We start from the raw sequence: 21664 nt of genomic DNA, 5'->3' as shown, positions 1-21664 counted from the left end.
AACAACACTGTACTGCACATCCATTAATTTGAAATCTGCCAAAAAAACAGACTCAAACGTCCCACTTCCAAGTTCCATGAGAATTCTTAAAACTATAGATGGCGTCTTCGCTTTTACAAGTCCAATCCCTCCTTTAACAAATCCAATCCAGTCCAGTCCAGTCCAGTCCAATCAATATCTTACAATATGGCGCTTGAAAAGCTCGAGGAAGTCTCGAATGGTCACATCAGCCGCTCCAGTTACAAAAACTAAGACTTTTCTCCTTCTTGGCTGACGTCGAAGGTCTCCCTGCTCGCCGAATGGACAGAACTGAGCGACGAAAAGACACAGCATTTACAAAACGTTCCCAAACGTCGCGAAAGACTTAACGACTTACTTAACCAGGGAATGAAGTGGGGCTGTGGGGAGGGACCTGGGGGCAAAAATTTACCATGTGAATAGACTCCTCCCCTTCCCTCTGGGGCAGTTCTGTCAATGATTTGGAATGTTTTGGCCGAAAAACGAAAACTGAAAATTGATTTCAATTTTCAATTTTCAATTTTTAGACTTCCGTCGAAAACAGAAAAACTAAGCCATGCCACAGACTGCAACATTGTCAGAGAAACAAAATAGCCGCTCAGTTTTATTCTCTTCAAATTTGACAGGATTAAATTCAAAATATAAGTTCTGCTTCAATGTTCTACCGAAAGAAAAAAAGTCAAATATTTTCTATTTGGCACTTTCCAACTTTTTATGATAAAAAAATCATGAAAATCAAAAATTGAAATCAATTTTAAATTTTTGATTTTAAACGAAAATTGAATGGACGAATGACCCACGGACCAAATACCCCATTCTTACAAGTATTTTGATGCACTGTAATTGTTGTATTTTGTGGTAAAATGCAAAGGATGTTGAAAAGAAGGCCATGAAGAGTTAAATAAATGCAGTCTTACGGGTGCCTGTTCCTAATATCTTTGTTTTCATTTCAGAGTATGGCTCAGTTCAAGTGGCATGACGGTTCTGTAAAGAATGTCCATGTAGATCCAACAATACTCTTTGACTATCAGGTCTGTCCATATTCTCTTTACAAGTCTGCAAGCATATTGCTCTATTTGGTTCAGGATTAACAATGGTCAACAGTGATATATGACAGGGACTAGCGTAATTTTATCATGACCTAGTAAGAGAACAGTGTGCATGTGTGAGGGGAAGGAGAAAGGCTGAAATTCCACTTATACTATGCAATGTTGTGGCTGATTCCAGCCATATAAGGCACACTGGCCTGTGGTTAAATTAATGCAAGGGACTTTGGATCAAGCAATCTACATGTATTATCAAGCTCTGTCCGAGCCATTATGTTCAGCTCTTGAGTGAGACATGTTACTCTACCATTCTATACACTCCCTCAAGTGTATAGAATGGTAATGGAAAATTAAATTCTGGCAGAGGTTATCCTGGGAAAGTCTTTAGAAGTGTAAGCATCCCTTCCAATAGGGGTTTTAAACTCGCACTAGTCAGTTCAGGCGGCAAGAACTGCAGATAAACGACAGCCGGAAGGGTCATTAGGTTCAAATGTAAGGTATGGTTGCTGACAGAATCCTGCTTCGCGCCCTTTTGGATTTCAACCCGTTGCCCCACTTTGCATTGGCTGGCTTATACAGAAATCAGCAGTGTTCCTTCTATGTTACAAGCCTTTTTTGTGAAAATAAGTAAATTAGTAAAATGTCTAAATGAATTGCCACTCTTTTTGCTCTACCTCTTTTAGACTTCCTACCACCTTTCCAAAATATTGAATGGTCCATATTATAGTCGTTTTTAAAGAAATGCTTACTAATTTGTGTAATTTTATACCCTGTTTTAACAGCGTCACTTAGAATCTGCTGTTCATTTGTACAAGCGACGTGTTGACTGGCTGTCTATTGGCTGTAGACGGATATTTGGCACAATTGTGGAAAAGAGGTGACTTAAGTCTCTTCTTACACCATGTAACTCCATTTAGCTAAGAAATATTCAAACTTTCTTGTAGGAAATTAACTTTTGAAGGCTACACCAGTCTTGTGGAGTGCTCCTTATTTTACTCATATACATTGCCTTAAATCGCCACCATAACCCACAACTAGCTCCCATTTGACCCTGTAGCTCAGTTTGTTAGACAATGGTCATCAACTTTGCCTTGGTTGGTCCCCTAGCTATTATTACTTTGGCCAGTCCTATTTTTAATAGCTGCAGTCTTTTACTGCTAAGTCTAAAGTTCAGAAGGAAATTTACTTTATTTTTAACAATATTAGAGTTACCACAAAAAGAATTCTCCGACTTCAGCTTACTCCCAGTAAGTTCTTGTGGGAGACATGCAACAGTGTCTTCAGCACCAGATTCGTGATGATTTTGATGGGGCCTACTGATAGAGTCCTACTTTTCGAGCAAGTCCTTGTAAATCCTTCCACACACAAACTTGAGTTGGCAAAGACAGCTCTGTCGGCTTGTTAAGAATTTGATGTGTTTCTCTGCCTTAGGGTGATTGTGTTGTTGGACATGTCAATATGCATGTCAGCAGCTGTTCCCAAACTGCAAGAAGATCTCAGACTTTTACTTGAACAGCAAATGGCTAACAAGACTTCCTACAACTTTATCTGGTAAATGTTTGCTGTTACCATATTAAGTAAATGTTATATCTTACATTCAGTGCAAACTGTGTATAATTTTATATTTCTTTAAAAAGGAACAAACACTTCTGTGTCTCTTTGGTATGTGATAGGTATTTAGAAAATAGCGCTAAAAAGGTGTACGCACTGATTGGTTAAAAATCGTGTTTCTATTTAACAATTAGATTATTCGCTTGAGATTTCAAGCCCGAGTCAACTATCGCGCATAGAAATCGAGAGCGAATAATCTAATTGTGTTAGTATAAATCTACTGTTCTTTTCAAAATTTATCTAAAATTTAAAAGTCTGTGTTCTCTAAGATGTTATTTCTTGTTTTGGGGGACATTTGTGACAAAGAAGTAAAGTTTTCAAATGACCTGGAATTTAAATTTCCCACATGTCAGAGGGACCATAACCTCGTCGGACCTTGGTCAAAGGTCTAGGTCTTTGAAATTTGGTTTCTCTTCTCGTGTATATCAAGGTCAGCATTTTAGCTTTACTGGTAACATTTTATTATATATTGTGTTTGCAGTTTTGGGGGTGCTACAGAGATGTTTCGTCCTGTCATGGTGGAACCTTCTCCAGAGTATCTTGAGGCTACGTGGAAGTACGTTTTTCTCATGTTGTTTGCAATCTTGTCTGAGATTATTGACTAGTGCAGCTGTAGATTTGGCACGAATTTTACGAAAAAGACACTATGATTGCAAGCTACTATAACAACTTAGGAGGGGAGACAAGTCTAAAGTATTGCTGCTTCGGGCGAGCAGCAGAGTTATCCATTTAACCAGTTATCTTTTGTAGATTGAAAGGATGTTAGGCAGAAAATCTACATAATAAAAGTTGGTCAGGGAACAAATGCCGGGAGAAAAATGTAGTGTAGTTACATATAGCGTGACGAATGTCGGTTGACTCTGGTGTAGTTAGTAACAAGTGTGATTTCTATTGCTTTCTACCTTCCCTGTCAATCATAGTGCCTCGTGTTCGTTATCTTGCTGCAGACCGAAATCCTTTCTGTAAACAACAACAACATTGTTTTTGTTTCATAACTACATTACTAGCAAAAAATTTCGGACGTTAAAATTTCGGATGTTTTGTTTCGGACGTTTCATTTTCGGGCACTTTTTAACTCAGTTCGGACAAATTTCGGACAAAACTTTTGGACACTGCGTAAACATAGCTAACGTATATTTACGCGTAAAAAACACGAATTAGGCTAAAACAACGGCTTTGGTAAATGATAGTTTAACTGCTCCCTCAAGGTTTTACATAAACGCCGACGAGAAAATGGCGCAAATTCTATCAAGCCGTTACGTATCTCAATCAGTGTCTCAGCTAGAGTTCCTTCCAAGAAAGAAACTAAGAGCTTTGGGGCTACTTAAAGTTTATTACTAAACTGTAAATATTTCGGACTCTTAAAATTTCCAACGCTTAAAAATTTCGGACGGTCTTATTTTCGGACACTCTTTTCGTCCGAAATTGAAATCGTCGGAAATTTTTTGCAAGTGATCTATTAGCCGACTGTCCCTGCAGAGAACCTACAATTTGGGGACACCTAACATTGGTTTGGTTCAACTGATGTTTGATGCCCTTGATCTGTAGGTGGCTTCTTCGCAGAGGATGTACAGGAAGTAGGAATTTTTTAGATGCGTTTAGGAAAGCCGTGGAAAATGAAGAGGAGAAGGCTCATGGTATTGGTAAGTAAGAACTAACCTTGCTGAAAACTGGTTAAGGGCATGTCATTTTCAAAGTACATTAGTTTGTGTTGGGGCCTTTCAATGGACTCTACATCAAGTACTTACCTGAGTTAAAGGGCTGGCTGGCAAGATACTTAACTCTCACACTCTGTGCCTCTCTCTGTGCCAGAATGCAATAGGTTCTGTTAGGAAAATCTGACAAAATGTCGGGGTAATCAGTGGGAGGTGGGGGGGGGGGGAGGTGGGGGGGGGGAAGTAATAATTCTCTTGGTCGCCTCGTGCTACAGGAACCAGGGCAAACTCAGACGGTCTGCAACAGTGCCTGAGTGAAGCTTTATTATTTAAGCATTCTTAGCTACATGTATTGACCTTATTTACTTTACTCTCATATTTACTTTCATGCAGAAGTGGAAGGGATTTATGTCATAACAAGTGGAGTACCCGATGAGCCAAAGGTAACAAAATTTATACAATCATAGTAAATGGTTTGAACCAAGGAGTGTCAGTAGTTCGTATAGTGTGATCGTCCGGGTGAGGGTAGTTCTGAAAAGAACTGTTGTTGGTGACTGACGTTCCGTCATGGATAAGTCGTTTGTTTGTCGCCTTACAAACGACTTCTCCATGACGGAAACGAAACGGACAAACGGACTTCCAACAGACCGACTTAATTTGACTAACAATAGACGGACTAAACTTTCACTAACAATAGACGGATCGAAACCCACCAATGACCGATGACAAACTTTACACGAGTCTTTCAGCCAATACCATCATGGCTAAACTGACCAATCACGTTCAACGGACCAGACTTATAACATCATCGACTGACAAAAACTATTCACTTGACTCTGAAGATGACTTCCGCTCAGGTTGTCGAAACGTCAGTCACCAACAATAGTTCTTTTCGGAACTACCCTCACCCGGACGATCACACTATACGAAAATTTATACAATGGAATATAAGAAAAAGGAAATATTTTCAGTGTTGATCTCGAATCATTGAAACACGGGTGGAAGTTTGGGAGAACGGAAAATGCTATGGGAACAAGAGCTGACGTTCAGTACTTCACACCTGTTTTCTATAACTCGATACAAACACGGAGAGAATTGTTTTCTATCTCTTTTGGAAACCAAAAGAAAAACTGAAGGAAAAAAAAAGAAAACAATTACTCGTTTATTCAGTTATCAAAATCTTAACCCTCTTTGCTTCCGCCATCATTAAGTCAATAGCTCGTACTTGTGCTATGTTTCTGACGAGAAGTAGGGTTTCAGGCGCAGTTCTTACGAGTTTTTTTCGTATTGTATTTGTGACATTGTTTACGTTTTTCGTCACTGAAAATCTAAGTAATTTTCAAGATTTTCTCATCTGATCGCTATCAATGACTTTTCTATCTCAAGCATTTACCGATGTTTAGAATCTCAAAGTATTTTTTTGTAGCTTATGTTCCATGCTTGTCAATTTACAGATTGATTTACAATACCTGTTATTTTCATTTTCGTTGACAGGAAGTAGTCTGTGGATTCCTAAGTGAAGCGTTGGCTGGTAGCCACACGGCAGTCCACACAATTTTCTACGAAGTTGATGACGAGGATGGCTTGATAGCTATACCAGGAAAATATGCCGACCGAGGACAGATAGCTGAATGCTTAAAACAGATGGCTCGTGCTGTTAATGGACGCTTTCACTGGTATAGAAGTGGAGGTATATTTAATAATCCTCATTTATGTATCTGTAGAATTGTATTTTTATAGAAAATCTCACCACTCTGGAAACAAATACAAGTTGATGGCGAATTCTAATCTCCAGAAGCAGAATGAGCAACAGTGTTTGCTTAGGACGTTGTTAACCAACTGATCTCGGCTATGATGACGTGACAAATTTCGGATTACTCAAATTTCGGATTACTCCCAAGTACCTGAGTTATTCTTTGATTGGATGACAAAACTTTGACACTTCATAATTCTTTGAGAAACAATTGCTTGAAGTAGCACTTGTCCCTCTCCGAACTGTCACCTTCTGATTGGCTCATGATATGAGGTATTAGGTGCAGTCTTGGGACTCGATCGGACACCCTGGAGATGGCATTCACAGTCGCATTCACAGACAAAAGACTTCACCATTGCACAGCCCGTGAGACTCGTGGTCAATTTATTACCCGACTGAAAGTTTAGCAAAAATCCCCTTATTCTGCTGGCAATTGCTTTTTTAAGAAATTTCTTTTTCAAATCTTTTTTCTCTTTGAAGGCTGTGCTGTCTTAGGTGACCATGTTTTGAAAAATCTTAATTCACAACAAATACGTAAGTTGACAAGAGCAGAGCCGGAAAAATGGAAAGTTCTTATCGTTGATCAACTTCCATGCCAGTTTTCCACCCAACTTTGCTCGTCAAGAATTATTGAGGACACAGTAAGATTTCCTTGAAAAAGTAGAACTGCAAGCGTATCATAAGTTGTTGCAGACCGTGTCCTTGGTTTGCTATTTGAGATGCAGTGGTTTTAAGACACTGTTGACTTGTAAATTGTTTTTGTTTACAGCCATAGTAGAGAGTGATGATCTGAGGGCTGTCATAAATGAAATGGATAAAGCTTTCAATTACTCTCAGAAAGTAAGTTTTTCTCTTGTCCTGTTTAACGCAGCTTAACTGCGTGCTTTGGTGATTATTATAACTGTGTGACATCAGTGGTGGATCCAGGGTTTATCAAAGGGAACGGGGTGATTGGTCAGAGTAATTACTTTTAGTTTGGTTTTATCACCCTCAATGTTAAACCGCTCTATGGTAACTGATATTCATAACTTGCATTTCGCTACAGACGGCCATTCTGTTGGAAACAGTTAGGAAGAGAAAGCCAGTGGCTCAAGTGGTATGTGCAGCAAGCTTTGTTTTGGATTTAATACCCCTGTTTTATGATGACTGAATACTCTTGTACATGTAAACCCCTGCTTGAATCCAGCCAGATTGAATTAGGTTCATGCCCAGAATGGATTGGCTGGTGATTTTAGAGTGATGCATCCACTCAATACTTTTTCTGGTGCAAAAAGTATCATCGTTGTTTGTCTTAATTGTTTTTGTCTGTTTGCATTTCTTGCTACATGTAGATAAATGACTCAACTGATGGTCAAAGTCAACAACTGGTACCCAGGCCACCGTCTGCTAACAAGTCCCGATTACCGCTGACCCCACCAAGACATACAGCACTCACTAAAGCCCGAATGGTATTTAGTTATTTAAGCTTCTATCCTTTAGCCTGGTGACGAAAAAAAATTAAAAGAATACGAGGTCATTATTTAAAGCTGGTCATAATTAGCCATTCCAAAGTTTAAATGGACCAAATTTGCCGATTTAATGAAGCCGGCGAAAAGAAAAATCATGGGTTTGAGGTTGGCTCTCAGTTTTGTGTTATTTTTCTCTTGGCGTATGAAAATATTCTGTTAACAGTATAAAAGCAAAACGTAAAATTGTGACCCGCTTTCCAACTAAGTGTTGTAAATTTTAAACAATTAGTTAGCTCTAGGTAAAGTCGTCGGTAAATTGCTACCTACAAAAACTTGAGTAATATCATCGAGCAATAAAGAATACTGAAGATAGTAAAAAAAGAACTGAGACATTCAAGTTTTTTTTTTTTTTGAGTTTTATTAAAATTTAATTTTTAAACGTTTAACAATTTAGTTTGTTTGTATTTATTTGTTTAGAAAAAGGGTGGCTGCGCTCTGCCTCCAATTAAAGCTGCAACTGAAGATTCTGTAAGAACGAAATTTTTAAAACTTAAAGAAATCTTCCCTTTCTTCTGTTTTCACCTTGTTTGTGTTAAAAACACTGAGGTCTTTGTTCCATTCCGTCACAATCATTGTTGGCTTCTGCTAATGGTTAAACTGACTTTTTAGGCTTAACAAATCTTCTGTAAAGTGTTGTTGTAAACGTTCGCCGATCTTTCATTTAGAGCTTAGTAGTGTTGAACAAAATATGTGACTGTAGTAGAAGAATTTCAATAATAATTTCGTAAAATACTAACTTGAAAGGAAACCTAAACTTTGATACAATGCGAAACAAACTAGATAACAGTAGAAATCACGCCACAAGAATCAACATTTGAAGACTAACTAGTAATGCTAAATTCAACTAACTTTTGCGTCATCTTAAAGCATTTGTGTTAAATGCCCTTTCGATCATCTGTAAAATATATGTATACCTTAAGGCTAATACTATCACATCAAGTCAAGTAATTGCAATTGAAGAAGCCTGAAAAAAATGTAGCGGTATTTTAGCCTTCTTCGAAGGCAATTTCTTGCATTGTAAACTACTGTAAGAATCATTTGTTCACTTAACATTCTATCCGCAGCTCCTATGAGACTTCATTTTTATTCGCCGTTTGTAATTCTTATCACAAAACTTACAGTATCATTTTCATTGACTTTCTATTAGAGCACAATTACCACGTCTTTAAATCTGTGACAGATTGATTAGATTGGATTAAAGATACAGGTTGTCGATGGAGAGTGCGTGAAAAGTGAAGGCACCGCACACCTAATGGTCCAAAAAGATTAATCGTCTGTCTGTCTTCTATTTCTGTTTCTAGAATGTTCGCCCTCAGACTGCAGGCTCTAGCCGGCCCAGTTCCTCAACAAGTAGTAAGAAGGCCAGGCCACACAGTGCATCCTCTCAGACCAAGGAATCAACGTTAAAGGCGTTGCAATGGAAACCACCCTCATCAAATAGTACCACCTCCCTTATACCTGCACGTGAGTTGAACCTTCTCTCTGGACAGATACACGAGTTGCCTAGAAGCGTTCGGAGAACGTGAAAATAAGGAACAACAGTTTTAGAGGGGAAATTTCATGTGCATTTTCATGTGCATTTTCTGAGCAGGTTGATATACGGGTTTTTATTGTTTGGCGAAGTTGCGGCTAACTTTAGAGAGGGGCAACCCTATATGGCATGGGTGTTTTCCTCGCCTCAAACGCGCTTGGGGGCGGGTGTTTAAAATAAGAAGTGGGGCTAGGTGGGTATCACTTTCTCACAAGCATTCTTTACAAAGTGCAGTAAAAATCTTGACTCGTTGGTTATGTACACTTCACAATGTTAAATCAAGTTTAACTTGGTAAAAGATTTTTCCTTTCACCTGTCCACAGCTCCTCCTTCCAAAACGGTTGTCAAGGAGAGAAGACCTTCGTCAGGTGGTGTCAGACCGGTTCAGCAGGTTTTCTATACCGAGTGGAAGAATGAAACAGGTTGGTTTGAGGCTGAAACTGAAGTAATTATTTGTGTTCTCAACAAACTGAAAGTTTGTATTGATATGATCTATTTAATCTACTGTGTCTCTCTCGGCTTGGCTTCACGAACGAAGTTTTAACAATGGGGTGGACCACATCTGCTGTAGGCATGCTCGTGGCTGACAAAGCCCCTGAGGGAAATGCATGCCCTGCTACAGCAGTTGCGGCGGAAGGTTGCAGCAGACGTTTCAGTGTCCTTTTTGTTGCAATTGAAAACGATACTTCGCTCAGTTTTGAAGCTGTTTTAAGAATGTCGAGCAGAAAAATCTGAGGCTCCCAGTGACTTCGTAGATGAGTTTGGGTAGCATTCCGCTGGACTGTTGCAGTTTGATATTTGTCATATCTCTACTGTGTGTCTGACGAGTCCATAGCAGATGATTTATTTCATATATACATTATGACAATGTGTTTGTTTTTTGTACAGGTGCAGTTTACAGTCAGTATCCATCGAAAAAGAAATCAAGAAGACCAATCAAGCATCCGTTTATTCCTGACAAAGAGGAGAGCGTTACCACCAGAGAGGTAACAATTAGCTTTTGTTTGCTATAATAGACCCTACTTCTTTTGTAAGTCTTAAAATTAGCCCAGCTAACCTCGTTTTTGAGTTGATAATTCAAAAGAATTTTTACTTTTTTACTATTTTCGCTATTTTTTTTTTTTTTTTTTGTGGCACATCTCTTAAAAGAGTTTCTCAACGTTTTGTTTTCATAAAAGCATTCTACGATCCATGACAGTTTTCGTGAACTCTGGTATTTGTACTGTTTCAATATTGAAGAACAGAATTTTCTAGCATACGTGTGGCCACGTGTGACTGCAAATAGCCCTTCTTTTTTTTGTCCCGTCAAATGCGAGACAACAAAACAAATCAAGATGCGGGGTAGGCCGAGGAAGGTGTCAGCTAACCCTAAGAGCTTCGGTCCTAGCATCCTTGATCGTCATGGTCATGCGTTCAGTTGTAAGTTTATCTACATAGTTCATGACTTGCTTTGTTGCAATTTCGTTTTATGTTGCAGTGGATGCGTCACTACAGTCTTTCAAAAGTGAATTTAGACCTCAATAACATTGTGGGATCTGCAGAATGTTCGCACGCTAAAGGCAAAGTATCATCTCTCGGACAGGCAGTACCAGCAAGGTAAACAAATCCAGAATGACAGTAGGAAGTGTTTTATTATTATTATTATTATTATTATTATTATTATTATTATTATTATTATTATTATTATTATTATTATTACTATTATTAGAATGTGGAATCAAAGGAGTGCAGTAAAACGTTCTGTAATGTCTCTGAAATTGAATATGGCAAAACGCAAACAAGTTTTTTTAGTGCTTTGGGTCCGGAAACCGAGGAATAGATATTGAATTAGCAAAAAACAAAACTCGCTTTGACTTGCAGCTTTCAAAAGGTGATTCGGACGCTCGCATTTAGAAGCCGTGAAAAATTCGTCAATTCATTTTTATTTCAAAATTCTTGAGTATCATTTGTTAGCCAGCTCTATAAGCTTTAATTTGATATGGGGGTTTAGGTATCAACGGTTTAAACCGGACGCCCAACGTCGCTTCTGCGTCAGACTGTTTTTACTTTACATAAAAAAGATCAAAGATCGTGTGTAACTCACCTTTGCAATCTCATCGTTGGGAAGACGGCTTTTTCAAGAAATCTTCTCGTCGACGCGCAGTCGGCATCAGGCTGATAGCTTGTGCGACCTACGACGTAATAGCTAGTGCGCATGCTCAGTATGCGCACGCGGCAAATCCCGAAGTCATCATCGAACGGTCCTCAGATCTAAAGGTCTCTTCTGTTGTGTTGCACGTTACTACTGTTGAGTTCAATATTACTAGTCTTCATTTTGTTATGCTCGTCTGTTTCAGGTACTGCAACATTTTTCCAAGTGTAGAAGTAAAGGTAAGTTCTAAAGTTGTATTTTTCGTTATTGACACTGAACTTTCATCGTTTCACTACCTTTTGTCAAGTGTTTTTGTTTTCGCTCAACTTTGCAAGGGCATCACATATTTGAGAATTTAGAAGTACATGACTTAATGTTGCGCTGTTACCTATAGCTAAACAGGGTGAGTAAATTAGCGCTCTTAAGAGATAATTGAGGGCGGAGAGAGTTGCATGGAGCGTGGGGTTTGAATGTATGGAGAGGATTCCACCTAAGTAGAAGGGATTTGTTCTTACCAGCCTAATGAGCTTATGGCGATGTAATTTTACGGTAGTAAGTCAGGAGTTAACTGGTGATACGATCATTTCAGGGAGTTGTGAAACATCTTCATTTGCTGCCACATGAATTAGAAGATTACGAGGAACAAGTGGAGAAGGTGCTACGAAGATACGTGAAAAGACTGCAGTGGCTGTTGAGTGGTAAGAATGACTGGCTTTCTTTCTCATCCATTCATCGTTTGAGTTACTGACTTGACTTTAATTGATTAATGGTTGCCTTGAAAGTCATTAACCGATCACAACTCAAGTGGTTGCCTTTAACGATCCCAGGGCTCCTCAGTAGTGCCTAAGCTAGTGTCCCGTTCCCCTGAAGTTCTTGGATTGGTCATTTGATATATTAATTATGGAGTGTGACAAACCCACTTCGTTGTATGGTAAAGAAACCGTAAAGATTTGGAAAAGCCTGACTTTTCGTTAGCCCTGAAATCTAATGCCATTGTCTGTAGCATGAAGGACAATTCTATCCCCCCCACCCCTATTTTTTCTTAGTGGTTATGTTCTTGCATCTAATTCTACTCGTTATCTTTGTTTTCTTTTATTAGGTAGCAGACGAGTATTTGGCACGATAGTCGAGAAAAATGTGAGTGCTCAGCTGAATAAACGAACGAATTTGCTTCTTGGAAAAAACGGCCTATAGACGGACAAGGCAGCGAATTTCATCCCTACTCTACTTACTTACACTTACACTACCTACTTACACGGCGTTGACATGGTATTTCTTTATACTGATTCCCTTGTTCCATGGTCAATTAAGTTTAATTGGTGACCCAGTAATGTCTGCTTCCTGTAGCTACTCGAGAGCCGTAAAAAGGTAAAGGGAAACAAGGAAATGATTGATTGATCATCGAGGTGTTTGGTTATGTGGGAAAGCAAATCGGGGAGGGGCTGGGAGTGCACTCCTCCACTATTTTACCTCACAGTTTGCTCTTGATGCACTACCAAATTCTCAAAACTGACATTAAAAGAAACGTATTATGAAATTGAGTTAGCAGAATTAATATTTTGATCTTGATACTAACGAGGAATAGTGCAGCGACATGTTATAGTTTCCCGTGCCGAATTTATTGAAGAAATCCGTCTCAGTCTGCTACCTTCGTTGTTCCTCTTTGGTGTTATTTAACAATTAGACCCGTATCCCGCAAGGGCTACGGGTTAATAGCCCATGAGGCGAAGCCGAATGGGCTATTGCCCCGTGGCCCTTGAGGGCGAAGGGTCTAATTGTTTTAGTATCACCCAACTAGTCGGACAGAAAAGGCAATGATAAAGTTAGCAAATGCAAGTTGAAGAAATATTTATTTGGGAGTAAATTTCGCTACTCGAGGACTATTACTAATAGTCCTCTAGTAGCGGAGTCAATTAAAATGCAGGATTTGCATTAGTCCACTAGTTGGATGATACTAATCTACAATCGTGGACAAAAGTCCTTGGGACACTTATGTAATGTAACGAATTATCCGTGTCTTACTTATTTACTGTTTTAGAACTGAAGTTTGAAAAAATCGCTGCTATATCCTTTAAAAACGCGTTGCTGTCCCCCCTCCCCACCCAACACTAGTTTTCAACATTGTATGGGGGGTGGGGGGCGAGGTTAGGCAGGTGAAGTTGTATTCGCGTCTGGCGTGTGCGTAAAAGCGCCAAATGTGCAAATTTGTCCCAAGACTTTTGTCCATGATTGTAGCTTAGTAAACAATGATTGTCAGCTTCCCTAAGATGTGAAAGCCATTTTGCAGGTTGCAAAAAATGTCCCTCCTATTCTCCTATGTTAGGTGGTGGTCTTGATCGACACATCAGGCTCAATGGTCAGCAGTATGGATGAACTCAAACGAGAACTGGCCGCGCTTGTCTGGGACCAAATCAGACACCAGGCTACTAAGTAAGTTAACGAATATGCCATTTCTGAGTTGCCTTTTGCCTCTGTGTCAAAACGAGTCTTCGTGCAGAACCATTTATATAAAAATGTGGTTCCCCTACTTTTTCATTTTCTTGCAAATCAAACTCATTTTCATATGTAAGGTTTAGCAAGAGGACGCATTTTGAAACAGGGGCACAAGGTAACTCGGAAATGACCTATTTAGCGTACTGACTCAAACAGAAACCAAAGGGCGATAGTTTTTTGCTAGTAGTTGGGGGGGGGGGAGGGGGGAGGAGGAGGGGGGGAGGGGGGAGGAGGAGGGGGAGCGTAGAAGAAGTAACATCAACCTAGTTTTGTTTTTTTACCATACTTTTGCTTTGTCTCAATCACATGGAAGTCAGTTATTTGACCCAGTCTTTCACGTTCACCTACAGGTTCAATCTCATCCGCTTTGCATCGGAGGTGGTTTCATGGAAACCAAGCTTAACGTCGACATCAGATGACAGCTGTCAAGATGCAGTTGAATGGGTTTCAGATTTTGAGGCCAATGGAAGCACGAGTACATTAAGTGCCCTTCAGGTATACTTTAGTTTTTTTTATTTCCTTTGTACTCGGAAAATGGTCAGTTACAAACTAATATAAAATATAAAAAATATACTCACTGTAATAGAACGTGCAGAGATCGACTGTTTTACATGATTGTCGTGTGAGAGCCTAAAAAGGAAACCTGGGCTTTGATGATCTTTATTGAAACCCCCGGAGAATTACTTTCTGTAAGATCCTGAGGCAGAGAATTCCATAAAGCGGCGCCATTATAGGAGAAGCTGCGCTTCAAGTACTCTGTTCAAGGCTAAGTCAGTATAAGTTTGTTAATCAAGTTTCTTCTTTCTCTGTTGAAGTGAAACAAACTATTACGGTCGTAATCTTGACTATGACAATTATTGAGCCCGCGATTTTTGATAAGAATGTTGCTAAGCAACATGACGTATCCTGATGTGCAGACTCTCATTTTGGGTTAAAGGAAGAAATGCACTCTTTTGCTAGTGGTGAGCCTGTTGGACGTGAACAATTGGTTGTCGTCTATAATTCTAAGCTTGATTTAAGATGTTCTAATCTTGTTCTTTCAGCTGGCATTTGAGGATTCAGAAGTGCAAGGGATATATCTCCTCACTGATGGAAAGCCGGTTAGTTCAACAGATCAATGATGTACTCCAGAATGTCCTGAAATAATTAAAGAGCTGCGGCAAATGTTTTGTGGCCGCCGCCCGTTGCGTTTCGTTCGAGATGGTTTTCGCATGTTTTCCCACTCGACTAACCCTGAAAAAATGACTCTTAGTGCACACCATTTTCTTTTCTCTTGTTTAAACATACAACGCGAAGCCTGCCTAAACTGCTCAGGTGGAGTTCATAACTGTGTTGATTTCTCAAGTTGTATAGCTTTCTCCCGCACTTCAAATATATGTTTCATATACTCACTTGCATCTTCGCCATCTACGGGTATACTACAAACTCACAACGTGACCAGCTCCCAGTTGGCTTGATAGTAGATAAAGCACTGCATCAGTATTGTAGAGGTCATGGGTTTGAATCCCCTTCACGCCTGAAATGTTCTCTTAGGGCGTTACTTCACAACTGCGTAAGTTGCGTTCATAAATGTGATTATCTTTCATGTTTTTATTTTATATGTTTCTGATATTCACTTTTCACTGTTAGTCTGATACTATCGGTGACTACGTTGAGGCAGTGTACAGAATTTCGTCAGTACCTCACTGTATTCAGCAGACTCTCGCCTTATTCCAATACGACACTGAGAGAGAAATTTGAATGTAATAAACATTTTTAATTCTGTGGTAGGATAACAGTACGACTATGGTGCTACGGGAGGTAGCGAAGTTAAACTCGGGAAGAAACGTTCGTGTTCACTGCATTTCGTTCAATTGTGACGACAGGTGAGGATTTTTGGTTATACAGGTCACCCTTTCCATTCCTCTTCATCTCTCCTTAACAATTTCAATTAGCTGACTTGCATTGTATTAAAGCTAAGGACAGACGGCTCCCGTTGTACAGATGACTGCCTTTGAAAACCATTACTAACGTAATTACATCTGGGCCAATGACAACAAATGGAAATAAAGAAATGAGTAAATAAGACCACGTTTTGCTCTTTCTCTTGATTGATGGAAACAAGTAAACTAGCATTTTCATGTTTGCTGTCTGACTGGTTGGAGCAATGATTAGACAGCTTAAAAAACGTGAACCACATCAAACCAAAGCAGCTTATAGTGTTGCAACACTGAAAACTATCTTCTAACATCAACTACAAGTATAAATGTCTAAATACTCAGTACGAGTCGCTTTTATCAACTGTGGTAAAACAAGAATCAGTTATGAGTCTGGTCAACCACGAAGGATACGGACAGTACAGTAAACCCATCAACTATGCAGCTGGCGTAAAGCGCGGGAAAACGAGTGCGAGCCAATCACGATTGGTTTTGGTTTTACTTCTGATTGGTTGAGACAGTGTCACGTGTTTTTTAAACTATTCGTTAAGCGTAGTCGTGCAAAACTAAACCTAATGCGAATTACTGTCGACACTTAGGTCAAAACCGTTCTTTGTGTATGGCGCTTTCCCGTTGACATGTAGTAAGATACTTTGTCTCTCCTGTACCTATTCACGTTCTTACTTATTCTCTTATTCAGTGTGGCCAACAAGTTTCTACAACTGCTGGCTTCTCAGACAGGCGGAAGGTAAGAATAGATGACGCTTTCCTGTAAATTTTGCTCTCAAGACTCTTACTACATTCTCCAATAACTGGTCTGACATGTTTCTTATTATTTTTGTTGCAGGTATCACCGCTGCCAAGGTGATCCGGATGGTCACGTGTTCACTCACAGACTCCTCACTGAAGGCTTTCGGGAAGACGAGGTATATTAACCTACTAATGTAGATATCTTATCACCAACGGCTGAAAAATTTAGCGTACCCGCTGTAAGTTCTCCTTTTGTAGCTGACACGAAGATCTTTGGGAATTTAAGGAGAATTATACATTGCCTGAATCAAATTCTCGTGTGAATAAGTCACTATCATTGGTGATGGTATTTTTTTTATGATATTTCTAATATACGTCGATATATTTGTTCATTCAGCCACTCAGCATGCCTGTCTTTGAAGGAGATGACCTCCGTAGACTAGCAAGTGAAATAGCTCTGTGCAGGAAGTTCCTTTTGCAGTCCAGGTCATACAGGTAACCAAGCGTTACCGTTATTAGAATCTTGTATAAGATATCGTTTTGTGGGGGATTTCTTCCCTGCAGGTTTGATGTTATCAACCCAGACTTTTGCATTGTACGTTTGTTGACGCTTTTCTGATGTACTTTTTTTGACAGGGCGTTGTTTCCTGAAAACACGAGGCAAGGAAAATCTGAAAAGTTAAATGGTAAGTAATATTAATTAATATTCAATTTTAAACTTTGTAAATTTTTAAATCTTTAATACTGTAATTAATTTTAGACTCCTTTCCCATTTTGTTTATTCATTTTAATTGACGTATTTTTATCTTTTTTATTCCTTTTGTAACTGAAAAGCCCCTTTGGGGAGTTGCAAATAAAGTATGTATGTATGTATGTATATCAAACACAAAAGACCGTGTTTGACCACATTTCCAAACACCGAGAAGAAAGTTGAAAATACGACGCGTAGCGGAGTATTTTTGACGAACTTTGAGGTGTTTGGAAATGTTGTCAAACACTGTCTTGAGTATTCGATATATTTTGTCAATCGAAACTAGAACTGAGAAGAAAATGGAGAAATAAAATCGTAGGAATCTATGCAATTAAGATCAGATATCCAAACACTGTCACGGTCATGATATTCCTTTGCTTAAACTTGATGAAATAATAATGAGTTTGGGAAGTTAACGTAACTCTCTTTACTCGGACTTTTAAAATTCCTTCATAAAACAGATATCGCCTCACTTTCGGAAGCCGCGAGAGAGATGTATATGAACTTAGAACCTAAGAGTTTCATCTACTTATAGTGTCTCTAATTGGTTCAAGCAGTGAAGCATCAGGTCCTTCACTGATCTCTTAAGGGCCCATTAACCGATCTTTTCGAGTCGTTGCTAAGGAAAATTTAGTCTCATATGACCTCATCATTTTTAGTTAGTTCAGAGGTATTTCATGTGTTTCAACTTTTTCATGATCAGTAACAATAGTGATGACGTCATCAGGCCACGCCCATGGTCATGTGACTAATACAGAAAAAACGCAAAGGCTCCTAGGCAAATTACTTTATCGGGATTTTTTTCATTGATTTAATATTTGAATTTAAATCCTTATTACGCTACGCATCGATTTTGTTTCATTTTTAAAAGGTCAGATTTTGAGAGCATTTCAAAATATTGAAAAATTCGTTATTTTCTGAAAAAAGAATGATTTCGAAAAAGGAATTCATAGCTATGTTTCCAACGTTGGCTGTAATCGAAATTCGTCGAGAAAGGCTGGATTTAATGAAAAACCGCGTTTCCTCTAGCATTTAAAGAAACCGGAAGTGCATCCGATATCTATTGGAAGTTATCCTATCAGCGCGTGCACAACTTACACTATCAGCGCACTTCGGTAAGATCAAACAAAACCACATGGAGTTAGTTTTTCTCTTTCTATTGCTCTTGTTTTTTTGTCTTTCTCTTATTTGTCTTTGCCTGTACTTTTACTTTGCATTTTGCGAAACACAAAGAAAAACATCTAAAATGTATACGAATTTGCAAGTTTTTGAGTTGTTTTTATTTTCCGTGCTCAGGCTGACGTAAGTGACCGGAAGTAAAATTTCACCTCCTTAGCAACGCGCGCGAGCGCGCGCACGAATCGGTTAATGGGCCCTTAATAGGCCATTTCTGAGTTGCCGTTTGGCTCTGTGTCAAAACGAGTCTTCGTGGGACACCATTCATATGGAAATGTGTTCCACCTACAGGTTCATTTTCATCCAAATTAAACTCATTTTCACATGAAAGGTTTGTACTAGGACTCGTTTTGAAACAGAGGCACGAGGTAAATGACCTGTTGACAAGTGATCAGCATGGAATCTCAGGCGTCTCTCCTTGAGCGATAATAAATTCTACTCAGTTGTTTTCCTTCTTGTCCTTGCTGGCAGGAAGAGAGGGCGGTAAATTCGTTGTTGAATAACGTAAAGATTTTTCCTTTATCTTTGTAGGGCAATCACTGCCACCACAACCAAGGAATTCTAGATCACAAGTGGAAGTTGCCACAAGATAGTAGTGCCACTGTCAGTCAATAGTGGTTAAAAGAGATGCGTCATGCATTCGACATGTGTACGTAGTGATAATATTATGTCAAGTGAAAACTAACGAGTACGTTTCGTCTTCAAGAATTGACTGAGCTCAGTAATTGATCTCTGAACTCCTCAGGCTTTGTACCATTCACGTGTTTTGGTGCTCTGTTTTCTGATGTGCCTTACATGAAACTTCTATTTTCTAATAGTGTGGGTGATATTCTTGTGTCCTGGGTTGTCATCAACGATGTTGCTTCAGTCTTGTCGCCCGAAGAAATTCCGATTCGCGTAAATCAGTCCCGAAACTACACGAACAATCATTGAGTAGATCGAGCGTTATCACGTTATCTCGTTGCTAGGCAACGTCCTACGCTGATCCCAATCTCCGACGGTTTTCGGAAACAGTTTTTCGACAAGAAATTACTTGTTCCCCGCGATTGATTTATAGATGAAAACTGTGTCCTTTTATATTTCGCTGTATACATGGTGACAAGTTATTTCGTTCACTCTAGAGATTTGGATTTCAGGATTGTAGAACAGTATTATGGAGGTAAACACTTATAGTCTGTCATAATTCAAATGTGTAGACAATAATAAATATTTATTTAATAGAAATTACTGCAGATGGCTATGGTTTGATTTGTTGAAGTCTGATGTTTGATATAGTGTAGAATACCAAGACGAAGATGAATTGAAAATCTTCAGTTTGTACAAAGATTTGTTTTATAGGTTTGTAATATAGTTGCTACAGAATCACTCTTATCTTGTTCATTACAATCTCCTACCCTAGTAAAAGCAATGCTTTTAGAAGGGATATGAAATAAACTTGAAAGCTTAGAACTGTAATAATTTAATGACTTTTAAGTGAATTGTACGTACGTGCTCTAACTCATTGCTGTTCAGGTCGTTTAGTTGTCTAAGCGGAAGAGCTGCAGAGAAAAAGTGATCAATAAAATATCAGAGTTTACATGGTAAAAGTGATGTCTTGTGATTCGCTTACAAATCTATATCCCCCCAAGTTTTCTGAAAACCTGAAAGGATAATCTGGGTACAATAATAAATAAATTATGCACTGACATGTTTTCTTGCTGTTGATGCATAATCAGCTCACTTTCAAAAAGAGTGATAGCCTGGAGTGGGGCTGACAGTATTTACGCGACGAAAATATTTACTGGATTTTAAAGGGAACAAACTCCGTGCTTTTGCCCAGAGGATGGAGCGCGTTGCCCATTTATTCGTTTATTCCTCGTGCGTTGGCTCGTTGTGTACATCGTGCGTTTCCTGTGCGTCCCCTTATGCATATATCATTCTCTTACTTTAAAGCAGTTCCACTTTACACAACTGTTTATATTCCCTTATAATTCCTGACGGGTGCATTTCTTCGCTCCCCCTGTTGGTTTAACCGTGGTTTCCCTGTTAGTGTTACCCGTGCATATTAAAGTTGTCTGTTAATTCCCCCAGTGTTTGTTCTTCGTTACAACTTCTGCTCCCTCTTGCCTATTTAGTTGTGCGTTATACCGTTCTCTTGCGCCTCTGTCCGTTCTAGTGTATGTTACCCTATGGGTCATGTAACAGCTGTCACATGAATGGCTCGATACCCTTCAAAGGGAACAATGAAACAAAATAATGCCCCTAGCGCCAAAACAATTGCAGCTTACGAGAGCTACTACACTTCTGTACCATGTGCGTCCCCCCATGGAGTATTGATTAGTTCCCTTTGAAAATTCCCCCCACCTTGTGCAAACGAGAGCAAAATAAACAGGAGTCTTGTAAAGATAAGATGCAACAATGGAATTAATAAACAAATTTTATAAAGATGTAAGGCTAATCAAAAGTCTGATTTTTTTCAACGTTTTTACTCTGGCTTAGAACAAACCGTCATCGCACGTTCTCCGTCCGTTCCGCTATTTGCAACCCTCCTTGGGTTCCAGGTGAGTTCCTTCCATGCAAAGAAAACATGGTTTCTTTTTCTCTTTCTTGCAGTTTCACAGCAAGAACGACTCTCTACTCCTGGGACTGGCAATAGCTACGCAAGGACTGACAATGTCACGTGGTCACATCTTGCATTTCCCATCAAAGACGAAACACCACTTAATATAGCTAAATTTAAAACAAGGATTTTTCGTTAAGACTGTGCCTTTTTAACGACTTAGAAAACCTTGTGTTTCGGCCACGTTTCTTGATAGTGTATTGGCCTTACGGTGGCATGAGGATGAATGGGTCGCGGGACAATAAACTGTAATGATTAATCAGCTTTTTATCTTTGAATGTTGAAATGAAGGCTAACAAATTCATTTTAAAAATGAGCTGGAGAGATTGGCATCTACGAACTGTAAAAAAAGGTTTAATTGTATTTGAAAAATGACCTTTCTGTTTGTTCAGTCCATGCTGGTTCACGTGGGCTCCATATAAACAAAGAAAATGCAAAGTTGTAGCAGAAGAAAGCGTGCAAAGGGTGTTGTCATTAAAAATTCGTGACCTGTCTGTTAGCTGATTGGACGAATGTTATTTTCCATACTCATGATGACTACTGCTAATCAGAGGTGCTTGTCTGTCATTTTTTTGAGATGTTTGCCGTCAGAGTAAGATGTGTGCTGTTCCCTCCTACACGAGAAGCGAATTCTTACTTTGAAGAATAAATGACGTCGACGTTTGGGGAAGAGAAGTCGGTTGAAACCCATCCCTGCCAATGGTTAGTATAAATTTCTTTGTATTT

At 39.1% G+C, this 21664-nt stretch overlaps 1 protein-coding gene across 2 annotated transcripts in view; it reads left to right on the top strand.

Annotated features, from left to right (window-relative positions):
* Positions 1–19925, top strand: part of LOC110048546 (von Willebrand factor A domain-containing protein 3A-like) — a 32664-nt gene extending 12739 nt beyond the window's left edge. The window contains exons 15-41 of one of the 2 annotated variants that reach the window (XM_020754307.2): positions 972–1049; positions 1847–1941; positions 2496–2615; positions 3157–3231; positions 4224–4318; positions 4724–4773; positions 5825–6020; positions 6853–6923; positions 7129–7179; positions 7415–7531; positions 8009–8059; positions 8893–9055; positions 9446–9544; positions 10011–10108; positions 10600–10718; positions 11459–11492; positions 11843–11951; positions 12353–12390; positions 13577–13683; positions 14097–14241; positions 14790–14846; positions 15517–15611; positions 16363–16410; positions 16510–16588; positions 16810–16907; positions 17049–17098; positions 18871–19925. In XM_020754307.2, coding sequence (XP_020609966.2) covers positions 972–1049; positions 1847–1941; positions 2496–2615; positions 3157–3231; positions 4224–4318; positions 4724–4773; positions 5825–6020; positions 6853–6923; positions 7129–7179; positions 7415–7531; positions 8009–8059; positions 8893–9055; positions 9446–9544; positions 10011–10108; positions 10600–10718; positions 11459–11492; positions 11843–11951; positions 12353–12390; positions 13577–13683; positions 14097–14241; positions 14790–14846; positions 15517–15611; positions 16363–16410; positions 16510–16588; positions 16810–16907; positions 17049–17098; positions 18871–18932 — 2400 coding nt within the window. In that variant the 3' untranslated portion in view covers positions 18933–19925. The remainder of the gene's footprint in view (positions 1–971; positions 1050–1846; positions 1942–2495; positions 2616–3156; positions 3232–4223; positions 4319–4723; positions 4774–5824; positions 6021–6852; positions 6924–7128; positions 7180–7414; positions 7532–8008; positions 8060–8892; positions 9056–9445; positions 9545–10010; positions 10109–10599; positions 10719–11458; positions 11493–11842; positions 11952–12352; positions 12391–13576; positions 13684–14096; positions 14242–14789; positions 14847–15516; positions 15612–16362; positions 16411–16509; positions 16589–16809; positions 16908–17048; positions 17099–18870) is intronic. The other variant, XM_020754308.2, reaches the window with a different exon arrangement.
* The last annotated feature ends 1739 nt before the right edge of the window (positions 19926–21664 follow it).

The sequence above is a fragment of the Orbicella faveolata genome, unplaced genomic scaffold, assembly GCF_042242905.1.
Source record: "Orbicella faveolata isolate gen_17 unplaced genomic scaffold, um_ofav_v1 contig_2, whole genome shotgun sequence".
Classification (NCBI taxonomy): Eukaryota; Metazoa; Cnidaria; class Anthozoa; order Scleractinia; family Merulinidae; genus Orbicella; species Orbicella faveolata.
This window is presented reverse-complemented; position numbering and strand designations above follow the sequence as displayed.